This window comes from Pipra filicauda, unplaced genomic scaffold (genome assembly GCF_003945595.2).
Source record: "Pipra filicauda isolate LSUMZ 115617 unplaced genomic scaffold, ASM394559v2 scaffold253_size2546935_pilon, whole genome shotgun sequence".
Classification (NCBI taxonomy): Eukaryota; Metazoa; Chordata; class Aves; order Passeriformes; family Pipridae; genus Pipra; species Pipra filicauda.
Window position 1 is genome coordinate 34,622 of NW_024104369.1, and position 10,651 is coordinate 45,272.

General features: G+C 58.3%; 1 protein-coding gene across 3 annotated transcripts; it reads right to left on the reverse strand.

Annotated features, from left to right (window-relative positions):
- Window positions 1–486: 486 nt before the first annotated feature.
- LOC113994780 (gap junction gamma-1 protein-like) lies at window positions 487–5,067 on the reverse strand. Of its 3 annotated transcripts, none has more exons than XM_027734206.2 (3): window positions 4,983–5,067; window positions 1,575–2,770; window positions 487–1,472 (listed from the first exon to the last, which is right to left on the reverse strand). In XM_027734206.2, exons 2-3 carry the CDS (start codon window positions 2,743–2,745, stop codon window positions 1,465–1,467), a joined length of 1,179 nt encoding a protein of 392 aa, XP_027590007.2. In that variant the 5' UTR covers window positions 2,746–2,770; window positions 4,983–5,067; the 3' UTR covers window positions 487–1,464. The 3 variants fall into 3 exon arrangements, with proteins under 3 accessions (XP_027590007.2, XP_039238016.1, XP_027590006.2); XM_039382082.1 differs by having other exon boundaries at window positions 4,990–5,003; XM_027734205.2 differs by lacking the exon at window positions 4,983–5,067 and having other exon boundaries at window positions 1,575–4,753.
- Window positions 5,068–10,651: the final 5,584 nt, after the last annotated feature.

Consider the following 10,651-nt stretch of genomic DNA (forward strand, 5'->3'; position numbering starts at 1 on the left):
TGCAGTGGGATGCAACCTTCCTGGGGGACTTCTAGATGGAGAAGTGAGGGGACGGGCAAGTACTTTATAGGCATCCAACTCTGACCTGGGGTACCAGAGAGGGGACTGGGGTCTGCTGGCCAAAACTGGCATGGCATGGCTGGGTTTGATACTGCCCTGGGCATGGGAGCACAGGGCAGAGCAACATCCCTTCTGCTCCGGGCAACAGGTTGTGGAGGAACGGGAGCGACAGAGGGATGAGGCATGGGGATGGTGGGAGGTTGGGGAGGAACGGGAAAGCCCCTCACCCGGCCCCTCAACAGGGATAGGGCCAAATAGGAATGCAGCCAGAGCAATTCTTCTCCACCAGGCTGATGATGAAAGCTGCCCCGTCACAGCCTCTGCAGAGCGGGAACGACTGAGTCACCCTGGGCAGCAGGGAGGTCCCAGCCCAGCCACGCAGGATTCCCTTCCCACCCCTTCCTCCCAAAGGACCAGATGCAGCAGTTCAGTACAAAACGTCTTCAGCCTTTACTAATATAGATATTAAAAAAAAAAAGGAAGAAAAACAGTGACAATCATTTCCGAGTAAAAAACAACGCTACAAAAGTCCCCGTGTGACCCAGGCTGAGATGACAAGAAATGCTCCACTGGCTCCTGGCCGAGCCCAGCTCGGGGCACCATGTCCCCACACTGTGGGGCCAGGGTCTGGCTCTGTGTGGGGGGTCCCAGCCCCGCAGGCAGAGTGGGAGGAGATGAGTTTTGGTCCAAGGGCGACCTGCCAGGACAGGGCGGAGACAGCGGGAAGGACAGCCCCTGACCTCTGCACAGACATTTCTGAGCAGGCCAGCCCACAGCTCACAGCCCCGTGCCAGGATGCTGTGCAGCATGGCCGTACTGGCCCTTTCCAGCAGCAGTGCTGCCAGGACCCCTTCCATCCCCTCCACTTCAAGTGTAATGCCAGCCCAGCTCTCTGTCCCACAGCTCAGCCCAGCCAGCCAGACCCCCAGCCTGCTCCCCTAAAGCCCCACACCTTGGGGGCAGTACCAAAATCACCAGCATCACCCACGGATGCACAGCACTGGACGGTGCTGCAGTGGGTGGCAGCTAGCACAGGGGGCACAGGGAGGTGTGAGGAGAACATGCTGCAGAAAATGGGTGTGGGAGGAGGAAAAAAGGGTGAAATGGGAGATGGGGGAGCACAGGCCCAGAAGGGATATCAGGATGGAGTATAAAAATGCCAGGGTGCACACGCTGATGAGTTTATAAAAATGTACAAAAATAAGATATTCCCTTTTTGAAAATTAAGTAGGAATGAACCCCATGGCCCCCATCCCCTCCGCTGCCCACCAGGACAGGGCTTGCCCAGACTGCCCTGCTGGGCAGGCACATGGCATCCTCCAACCCACACTCCTGGCAGGACGCCTGTCCCATGGTGGCGGCGGCAGCCGCTCCAGCAGTCACCGCCGTCATCCCTGGTGGCACTCACAGCCCTGTGGGGAGCAAGAGGCAGGTTAGTCCCGGTCCCAGGTGGGATGGCATCCCCTCTCCAGGGGAGCCTAGAAGCAGCCCTCCGTGCCCTCTCCCCAGCTCACCCGTGGTCCTGTCGCAGGCAGTGGTCCCCTTCTCGTGGGCGAGGTTGAGGCGGTTCTGCTCGGCAGCAATGCCGTTGGCCTCAGGACTGCTGCTGCGGGCAGGGCTGGGGGGCCTCGGAGGGGGCTGGAGGTGGAAGGCCACCTCCAGGTGCTCCTGGGCCAGGCGCAGATGCTCACGCAGCCGGTCCAGCTCATGTGCCGGGGGAGCCCCAGCCAGAGCGAAGCGCCCCTGGGCCAGGCTCTCCTGGTAGTCCAGCTTGCCGTTGGTCAGGGGGGCTTGTGGCAGCTCCTTCTTCAGCGAGTGGTAGGTGGGAGGTGCACTGGGGGCTTTCTTGGGGTACTGTGGTGCAGGACTGTCGCCAATTGGGAGCGGAGGGCCACCAGACTGGCTCAGGGCATCACGGATGCGCCCCACACCAAGGTGCAAGAGCTCACAGAGGTTGAGGAAGAGGCAGAGCCCACTGACAGCATACATGATGAGGAGGAAGATGGTCTTCTCGGTGGGGCGGGAGACAAAGCAGTCGACGGTGTGCGGGCAGGGGCTGCGGCTGCAGACGTAGGAAGGGCTCACCTCAAAGCGGTACAGCAGGTACTGCCCAAAGAGGAAAACCATTTCTAGCAGTGAGCGGCACAGCAAGTGCAGGACATAGGCACGCATCAGCCCATCCTGCTTGATGCGGCGCCGGCCATCGTGCTTCTCTCCGCCCTCTGGACTCTTCTCCTTCTCCACCTCGATCTCCTCAAAGATCATGGGGTCTTCTTCGTTATCATCTTCTGCCTCCTCGTAGTCCCGCCCGGCTCCCCGGCGCACCACCGGCATGCGAGCCCGCCGGGCTGCTGGTGTCCGGCGCCGTGAGGACTCAGGCATGCGAGCGATGCGGTGCATGGCAAAGCCCAGGTAGAGCACTGATGGCGTGGCCACCATGATGATCTGGAAGATCCAGAAGCGGACGTGGGAGAGGGGGGCAAAAGCGTCGTAGCAGACGTTCTCACAGCCCGGCTGCTGTGTGTTGCAGACAAACTTGCTCTGCTCGTCGTAGTAGATGGACTCACCCCCCACGGCTGTCAGCACGATGCGGAAGACAATGAGGACAGTCAGCCAGATCTTGCCTACAAAGGTTGAGTGGTTGTTGATCTCCTCCAGGAGCCGTGTCAGGAAACTCCAGCTCATCCTGGCTAGGCAGTTGACTCAAACCCTGTGGGGAAGGGGCAGGCAAACAGGCACTGAGAGAATCTGCATGCACCTCACAAGACTCGCCAGTCCACCAGATCCCACCCCAGCTCCCTCCTGCTCCCTTTCCCTCCAACATCCCTTCCCTTATCCACAGATCCACAAACACAGCCCTGCTCAGGCAGCCATCTCCCCAAAACTTTGTCCACCACCACGCAATGCCTCCCTATGCTCCCATCCGCATCCTGCTCCCGCCCTGTCGCCAGCCAGGTGGGTGGACAGAACTTGGGAAAAGGCTGGGACATCCTGGTTCCCTGCAGGGACACATCTAGGGGAAAAGTCAGCACAGTCACAGCCAAACACGTCAGCACAGGGCAGCACCAGCTGGGGACTGTGAGGGGGCAGGCAGAGGCAGAACCACATCCTCTCCCTCATTTGCCATCTGGCCCTGGGCAGGTCCTCAATCAATGCTGCACCCTGTGACAGCATCCACACCCTCCCATGGGGGTCCACAGGCCCCTAGAGGGCATGCAGCAGCCCCACTGGCCCACTGCAGCTGCCAGCCCTGAGCCCTGGCCAAGGGGGGATCCCCTGAGGAGCACCCCCCACCATGGGCTCAGGAACCAGGTGTTCTGCACCCCACAGAGCTCTCCCCTGAGGGCCAGCAGAGATGCAGCATCACTCTGCCCCTCCAAATCTCTGTGCTGTGCCCTTTCTCCTGCAGGACCCCCAGCCTCCAAAGCACACAGTGGCCAGTGGTCAGAGCAGCCTGAAGGCCGATGGCAAGAGCTGGCAGGGGGAATGGAACAGGAGGCAGGACAGTGATAGCAAGAGGCAGCGTGGGGCAGCCAAGGAATTGCACAAAGCCCTGGCAAAGCAGCTGACACACCAGAGAGTGGGGAGGAAATTGCAAGGACCACATCGCAGCTCCCAGCCAAAGGAGAAGACACAAGAGGAGACACCCTACTGCCACCCCTGGTTTCAGCAGCTTGTGCATGTGATGATGCAAGGGCAGCAAGTGGCAGGGCTGCCTAGGGCAAGCAGAGGGGATGCGTCCCCAGTTTCTCCTGCCAGCCCCATTCCATCACCTCCAGCCACAGCATGTCCCTAAGGATGACGGCTGCCACTGCACTCATGCCACTATTGTCCAGAATAAGAGGATCTTTCAGGCTTAGTTCAGCCTGCCTCCTGACCAACCCCACCTAAACAGAAGAGCTCCTCCAGCACAAGCATCCATGCTGGAGACATGCTCTTGCTGACGTCCTGGTGCCCAGCAGAGCCTGTTGAGCTGTGGGAGGTGGCACAGGCTAGCACTGGGGATCCAAACCCAGCCCATCAGGGCCACCATCCTCCTGTGGTCAAACGCCCTGCAAGATCTCACTGCTGCCCCGTAACACAAGGGCCCTCTCCCCCCACCACCTCACTGGAAGGAGGATGCTTTGTGCCTCCTTTAGCCCTTGTCTGCAGCAGCACACTGCCCTAGCATGAGGGTGAGGGGCTGGGGCAGAGAACAAGGTGAGGGGAGCAGGCAGGAGGGCAGCCCTGGGAGGCATCAAGCACATGGAAAGCAAAAGCACATGTTGGCACTGTAGTGGTGGTCATGGAAGAATGACATAGAGATGGCCAGCAGCGTGGAATGGCAGCAGCAGTGGGCATGGCCAGGGCAATATAGAGCTGCCCTCAGCTTCTCCTCCACCAGAGGCAGGTGGCCAGAGTCCAGCTCTGCCAAGGGGCACAGCCATCCAGGGCCTCCTGGCCATGCTGGGAGTCAGGACTAGCACCACACACGCTGGCTCGGCCCTACATCTATGTCTCAGCCCTACTGACCCCAGTCCCCCTACCTGGGGCCCCCAGCCACCTCCACCCCTGACTGCACTGTCGAACGCCCCCAGTCTCCCCTACCCAGAAGCATAGCAGCAGGCATGCCACTTCGGGGCTCACCAGCCCCTGCCCGCCCGGGGACCCCTGTTCCACTGACCCCTGCCACTCTGGGGACCCAGCCCACAACCCCAGCCTTCCCGGGGTCCCCAGTCCCACTGATTCCAGCCCAACGGGGGCCTCATGCCCAGCTGCCCCCACCGCCTGCCCGAGACCCCCAGCCCCTCGATCCTTCCTGCCCTCGCCCCATCCCACCCCTGTGGCTCTCGCCTCCCGGGGCACCGTCGCCTGCCCGCCTGCCTCCCCCTGCCCACCGGCCCGCGCCCTCCCGCAGCCCCCCGCTCCCCAGCCCCACTCACGGCGCACCGGGACGAGCGGCTCCCGCCGGCAGCGGCGGACAAAGCGGCGGGGCGGCGCGCCGCCGCCTCCCGCCGAACAAAGGGGCCCGGGGCCGCGCCGCCCCGCCCCGCGCCCCCCCGCCCGCCGGTGCGTACCGACCGCCCCGCTCCGTACCCCCGCCCCGCCCCGGCCGGCCCGCTCCGTTGCCAGTGCCCCGCTCCGCGCCGGCCGCGCCACGCGGCGCGGAGCTCTGGCCCCGTTCCGGCCGGTCCCGCGCCCCCCGGGCGGTGCCGCCCTCGGTCCCCCCCGCCCGCGGCTTGGGAGGCCGCGCAGGACTGTGGGCAGGGGCCGGCGCCGGCCGAAACTCGCCCGGAGGCGGCTCCCGCCCCACCAGCTCCATCCAGCCGCCGGCTGTCCGGCTCCCGCCCTCGGCCCCGCGCCCCCGCGGAGCCATTGGCTCCCGGGAGGCCGCTCCCGGGAGGCGAAGCGAAGCGGAGGCTTCCTGCCCACCGCAGGAGAACGCTCAGAACCGCGGGTGCGGCTCAGCCCGCGCGGTGTTCAGGGGTGAGCCCGGCCGCAGAGGGAGAGGAGGGAGCCACCGCTCCGGCCGTGAGAGTCTCCTGCACAATAACCTCCTGCCCCTCGTAGCATTCTTCCCCTCCGAGTGGAGAGAAAGTATGGAAGAAAGGAGAGATCCGATGGCGTGGCCTCAGACGTGGTGGGAACGCAGAGGAAGATGTGTCTGTGTGGTGGGAATGTGCCTCAAACCTTTTGAAGCCCGTGCTGCTTCTTGTGTTCCAGACCAGGTCTCTGCAGCAAGACCATGCAGTACCTCCAGATATGCCCTTATAGTCAGCGCTGTTCCCCCAAGGCCAGCACAATGGCAGCAGTGGCTTTGAGTCACCACTCTGGAGCAGTGGGGCTGTCCCTCCATTCAAGCAACCCAGCCACTCACTTTCTGCACTGCTAAAATTGGCTCTGTGGAGATTTTGTTGGTGCTGAGTCTCCATGCTGGTGGGCCAACCACACCAGTGATGTCCTGGGTAGAGCATCCTGTCCTTGTGCCCTGGTGTGGGGATGAGGAGGGATGCCAAGCAGCCTTGCACAACCCAAACACTCAGGGGAAAGCTGTGTTGCGTGAGCTCATGAAATGCTGCTTCTCCTCAATGAAACGTGGTCCCTTCTGCAGAAGGGTTTCCACAAGCTGGCACTGGTGGGTTCAGCACTGGGGGCTGGCTGGCTGGGGGAGGACTGACACCTTGAGGCTGGGGCAAGGAGAGTGTGTGCTAGGAAGTGTGGCTGGCACATCTAGTGTGGGTTTTTTGTTACTCTGCAGCAGCCCTGCTGCTTCCCTAAGTCGGCAATGCTACCATGGTATTGTAACAGCACTTGCAGAGCCCAGGCACAGACTTGGTGCTCTTACATGGGAGGGCTACTGGAGCACCCCCAAGAGCAATGGGCTGCACCCTGACATGGGTGTGGATGTGTGCACGAGAGGCTGGGCAAAAGAGCCCTGCTTTCAGCTCCCTTGCTCAATCCTTCCTTCTTCCCAGCTCATGAATGTGTCAGTCCCCTCCTATGGAGGGAGAGCTGCTGCAGAAGAAAGGGGATTTGACCTGGATATGAAGAAACGCTTTCCATTGAATGCCGTTCCTATGCATGCAACTACAGCATTAACGTTTCTGTACAGGGAATAAATGCATGCTTCAGATTTAGCACAGACACTCTAGTCACAATCTCCATCACAGGTCAGGAGAAACAGGAAGACATGGATGCAGGGAGGCATTAAGTTGAGCACAGAGACTCAAGCTTTTGGAAGGATATAGGGAAGCATTCGAGGCCAGAAAGGAAACCCCTTTTTTTGCAGGTCAGCATGGAGAGGTGGGAGCAGGGCAGGGGGCTACCAATATGAGGGCAGCATCCCATCATGCTGGGGATGTCAAGCAGCACACTGCCTATGTTGAACCTCCTGCTCTTGCCAGGCAATTAAAGTGGCTTGGGGCTTTCTTTCTCACAGTCACCACTAGTTTTCAAGTGCTTCCAGGTCTCACCTCCAGCTGGCTTCACCCCCAGATAGCCAAGGAGTTTGCCAGAGGTAAGAGATCTATGTGACCCTTTGACTCTGATGCTCACCGTGTTAAGAACAAGCCCCCGTTTCACCAGCCTCACGTTAAAGTGAGGAGTGTGACCCCTGAGGTGCTGCAAACTGAAGCTGTTGAACCCAGAATGAAGCTGCTTGTTGGGCGGGGTCAGGCACCACTGCTGCAGCATTTTTGCACAGCACAGCTCAGCCCATGCCTGGACTGTGGGACAGAGCTTGCCTTGGGGGGCCAAGCCCAGGGGGTGGTGTTGCCCATCCCATGGACAGCCATTACTGTGCTTGTCAGCATCTGGCCATTGACATCAGAGCCCTCCAGCTTCCCCTGTGATGGTACCCTGGGTGTTCCTGGGCTCTACCCTTTTCTTCAGCTTACAACATCCAAATGCCCACAGAGGCATCGCCCTTTCAGCCTGGGACAGAGGGCAAACCCACATCATCCGGGAAAGGAACAGTGGATGAAGGGCGTTTCCACATCAGCTGAGGCTGACAGAGCATCGTGGGCAGGAAGGATGTACAGACCAGCAGCATCGTGGGCTCAAAGATCAGCTTTGCAGAGGAAACAGGGGCACTGTCACCAACCGCAAAAACCAGGATCAGCCCCAAACTACTGACTCTGTGTAGCAGAGCCATGACAGGGCAGCTGCACAGCCCAGCAGGAGCAAGGGGAGCTGGTAATAGAGATAGTGGCTGAGGGGGAGCATAAGCACAGGGATAAGAAGAACATCCACTTCTGGGACAAGCACTACAGCTCAGGAGGGACATGGCAAGAGCTCGCACAAGCAGTTCTTTCTCACTGTTCAGCCACAGTGCTGCAGTGGAGGCACCCTCTGCGACTGCACTGCCAGCCCCTGCCTCAGCTGCCAGACACAGGGTGCAGGGAGTGTGCAGCTCAGTCTGGATCTCGACAGCAGCCTCGGTTTCTGCTCTGATCAATAGAGCAGAATGGGCTGGGCCCTTCTATGACTGCCTCTGCTTTCGGGGATGGTGGCAGTGAGACAGATGGTGGGGTTGGGTATCCTGGGTGTGTTTGCTGTGGGGCGACATGGACCATGCCTAGCTGGTGCTTGGCAGCGGGGTGAGGGAGCCAGCTCCACCCTCCCCGAGCAGGGCCATGAGCAGGTGGCACTGCAGGTAGGCAGCATGTGTCCTCAGCAGCAAACACCCTCTTCCCAGATTACACAACTTGTCTGGCACTGGGACAGGGAGCAGACAGCTCTATTAGGGACTGTTTGTCCTGATACAGGACAGCTCCATAACTAGCTTAATAACCTTCTGATAACAGGCAGAGGCACACTCTGTTGAAAGAGCATAAAGGGCAATGACTGTCCCCTGCAACACAGCCTGAGAGAAGGCTGGGATGGCTTCAAAATAAAGTCCCTTTCCCTTTCACCCCCTCACTTGATTATGCAGCACAGTGGGGGGTACATGGCACAGCCCCTGCTCACCTCTCTCGTGCTAGGGTCTCCTTCCCAGTTCCCAGGTGCTGACTTCTGCCAGCACCATGTGCAGCACTTAAGCCCAGTCTGTGTTGGCTGCTCTTCCTCTGCCAGCCAAGCTGGAGGGCAGCCCACAGGGAAGGGGTTTACATGGCCCTGGGATACTGCTCTCTATGCTGGGTAAGGAGCATTGGCACCTCCAAGGGATGGAGTTGGCCAGGCAGGTCCACGAGCCACAAGCAACATGTACCCTTTACTGCTACATCTCTAGTCCCCTGGAGATGAGGCCAGTGGGGATATTCTACCAAAAGTAAATGACCAGTCACTCCAGTCACCCAGTTTGATTAGAAACAAGGCTTCACTAGTTCGACATAGTGCAAGGGGGCTGACAGCTAACCCACAGGCTATGAATGCTCAAGGCAGTACTGTTTTAGAGGGCAGGCAGATGCAGCAGAAAGCACTGAAACTCGTGACTGAGGCATTGAACAACAGATTAAGGCAGGGCTGGTATGTGCCCATGGAAAAGTGGTGGTAGCTTCAGGCTCATGGCAATGGCCAGCCTGAAGCCTGAGCCCACAGCTGCCTGCAGCCTGTCTCTAGAGCCCTATGGCCACCCCAGCCTGGGCATCCCTCCAGCTACATACACCTTGATACGAGACCACTCCAGGTAGGCACAGGCAGGGAAACACTGAGGTTCAGACCAGCCTTGCTCTGTGCTAGCAGAGCACTCAGAAAAGGAGAAAGGAAAAAGGGAGAAAATCCACATTGTTTGAGACCACAGCCGGGGGACTGCATAAGCAAAACCGAGACGGGCAGAAGATATCTGCCACTGGTTCAACATATATCCCACCTTTCTGCAAACCCCAGCTATCCTACACAGTCCTGGTCGGGGCTGCCTGCAGTGCTGGAGAGGCAGTTTGTGCCAGGGGGACCACTGCACACACCCAGCTGATGCAATGAGGCCAGTTAATGTAATCACTGTGTCTAGTGCAAGAGGCCCTACAGCAAAGCATTGTGATCACAGAGTAACCACAAAGGGGTAAATCTGTAATAACCAGGACAAAACCCTAAGGGAAAACAAAGCAAGTGTTTCATGAAGAGGCAGGAGACAGGTTGTGGCAGCGCATGTGAGATTCCCTGTCAGCCCAGTGGCCGAAGGAATGCAGAAGAGCAGGGAGCTGTTAACAGGACCAAGAGGCTAGTGCTGAGCTGACAGCACAGACCAGCACAGACCTAGCAAGGAGCAGAAGCAAATAAGTAGTCACTTCAGTAAAAAGCAGGAAGAGCTTGAGAAGAACTATGGACAGGCACACAACCAAAACCTTTGGTTCTGGCAGTCCACGCTTTGTCAGGCCCCTCGATACATACTCAGACACTGGTGTGGCAGAGGTGCTACTTCGTTAGGATTGGAAAAGCAAGTTACAGGGATGAGCTTTCTCAGAGGATCAGCTTAAGCAGAAGAGGCATCAATGAGCTGATCCAATAACTACAAATTTGACTCTTGCCCTTTGTGAAAAACACAGCTATAGAAGGTGAACATAGAACTTAAATGGCTAGATGAAAACATAAAACCCTACTGGTCTTTACTGGCTCAGCTTTCTCAAGAGTCCTTCCTTGGACAAAACATGGACTGAGCTCTCTCCCACTTGAGATCTGAGATCACTCCAAAGGAACAGAGAGCAGCAGCCATATGCTGACTGAGGAATAGGGAAGAAAGTGGGATGTGTTGTGACATCTGCCTCAAGATGGCATAGATCTTGTCAATCAAGCCTATAGAAGGCTAGATAAAAATATCACCCACTGTGGGCCTTCAGCAACTCAACTGCCTCTGGAAGCGACAGGAGAACATCTAATAGTACAGCAATTCCAAGAAAGCATCCAACAGTGTGCTGTGAGGTGGTCTTCAGACACAGAAGGGAAACTGAATTTCCCGCTCTCCTCAGGCTATGAGGATGGCATAGATGGGTTTGAGCAGGGAAGGAAACTATCACATCTGTCCAGGGGATCAGTGGGACCAAGTCCCTGCTGTTTTCTTGAAGACAGAAAGTGAAGCCACTGACATCAACTTTGGGCATGTGGAAAGTTTGAACGTCATAGACTGTTGCAAAGAGTTGACATATTAAGTATCCAAAAAAACCACGCATCAGGTCAC

What these genes read in the sequence shown, in the direction of transcription:
- LOC113994780 (XM_027734206.2), bottom strand. Translation starts at nt 2,745, where the DNA reads ATGAGCTGGAGTTTCCTGACACGGCTCCTGGAGGAGATCAACAACCAC.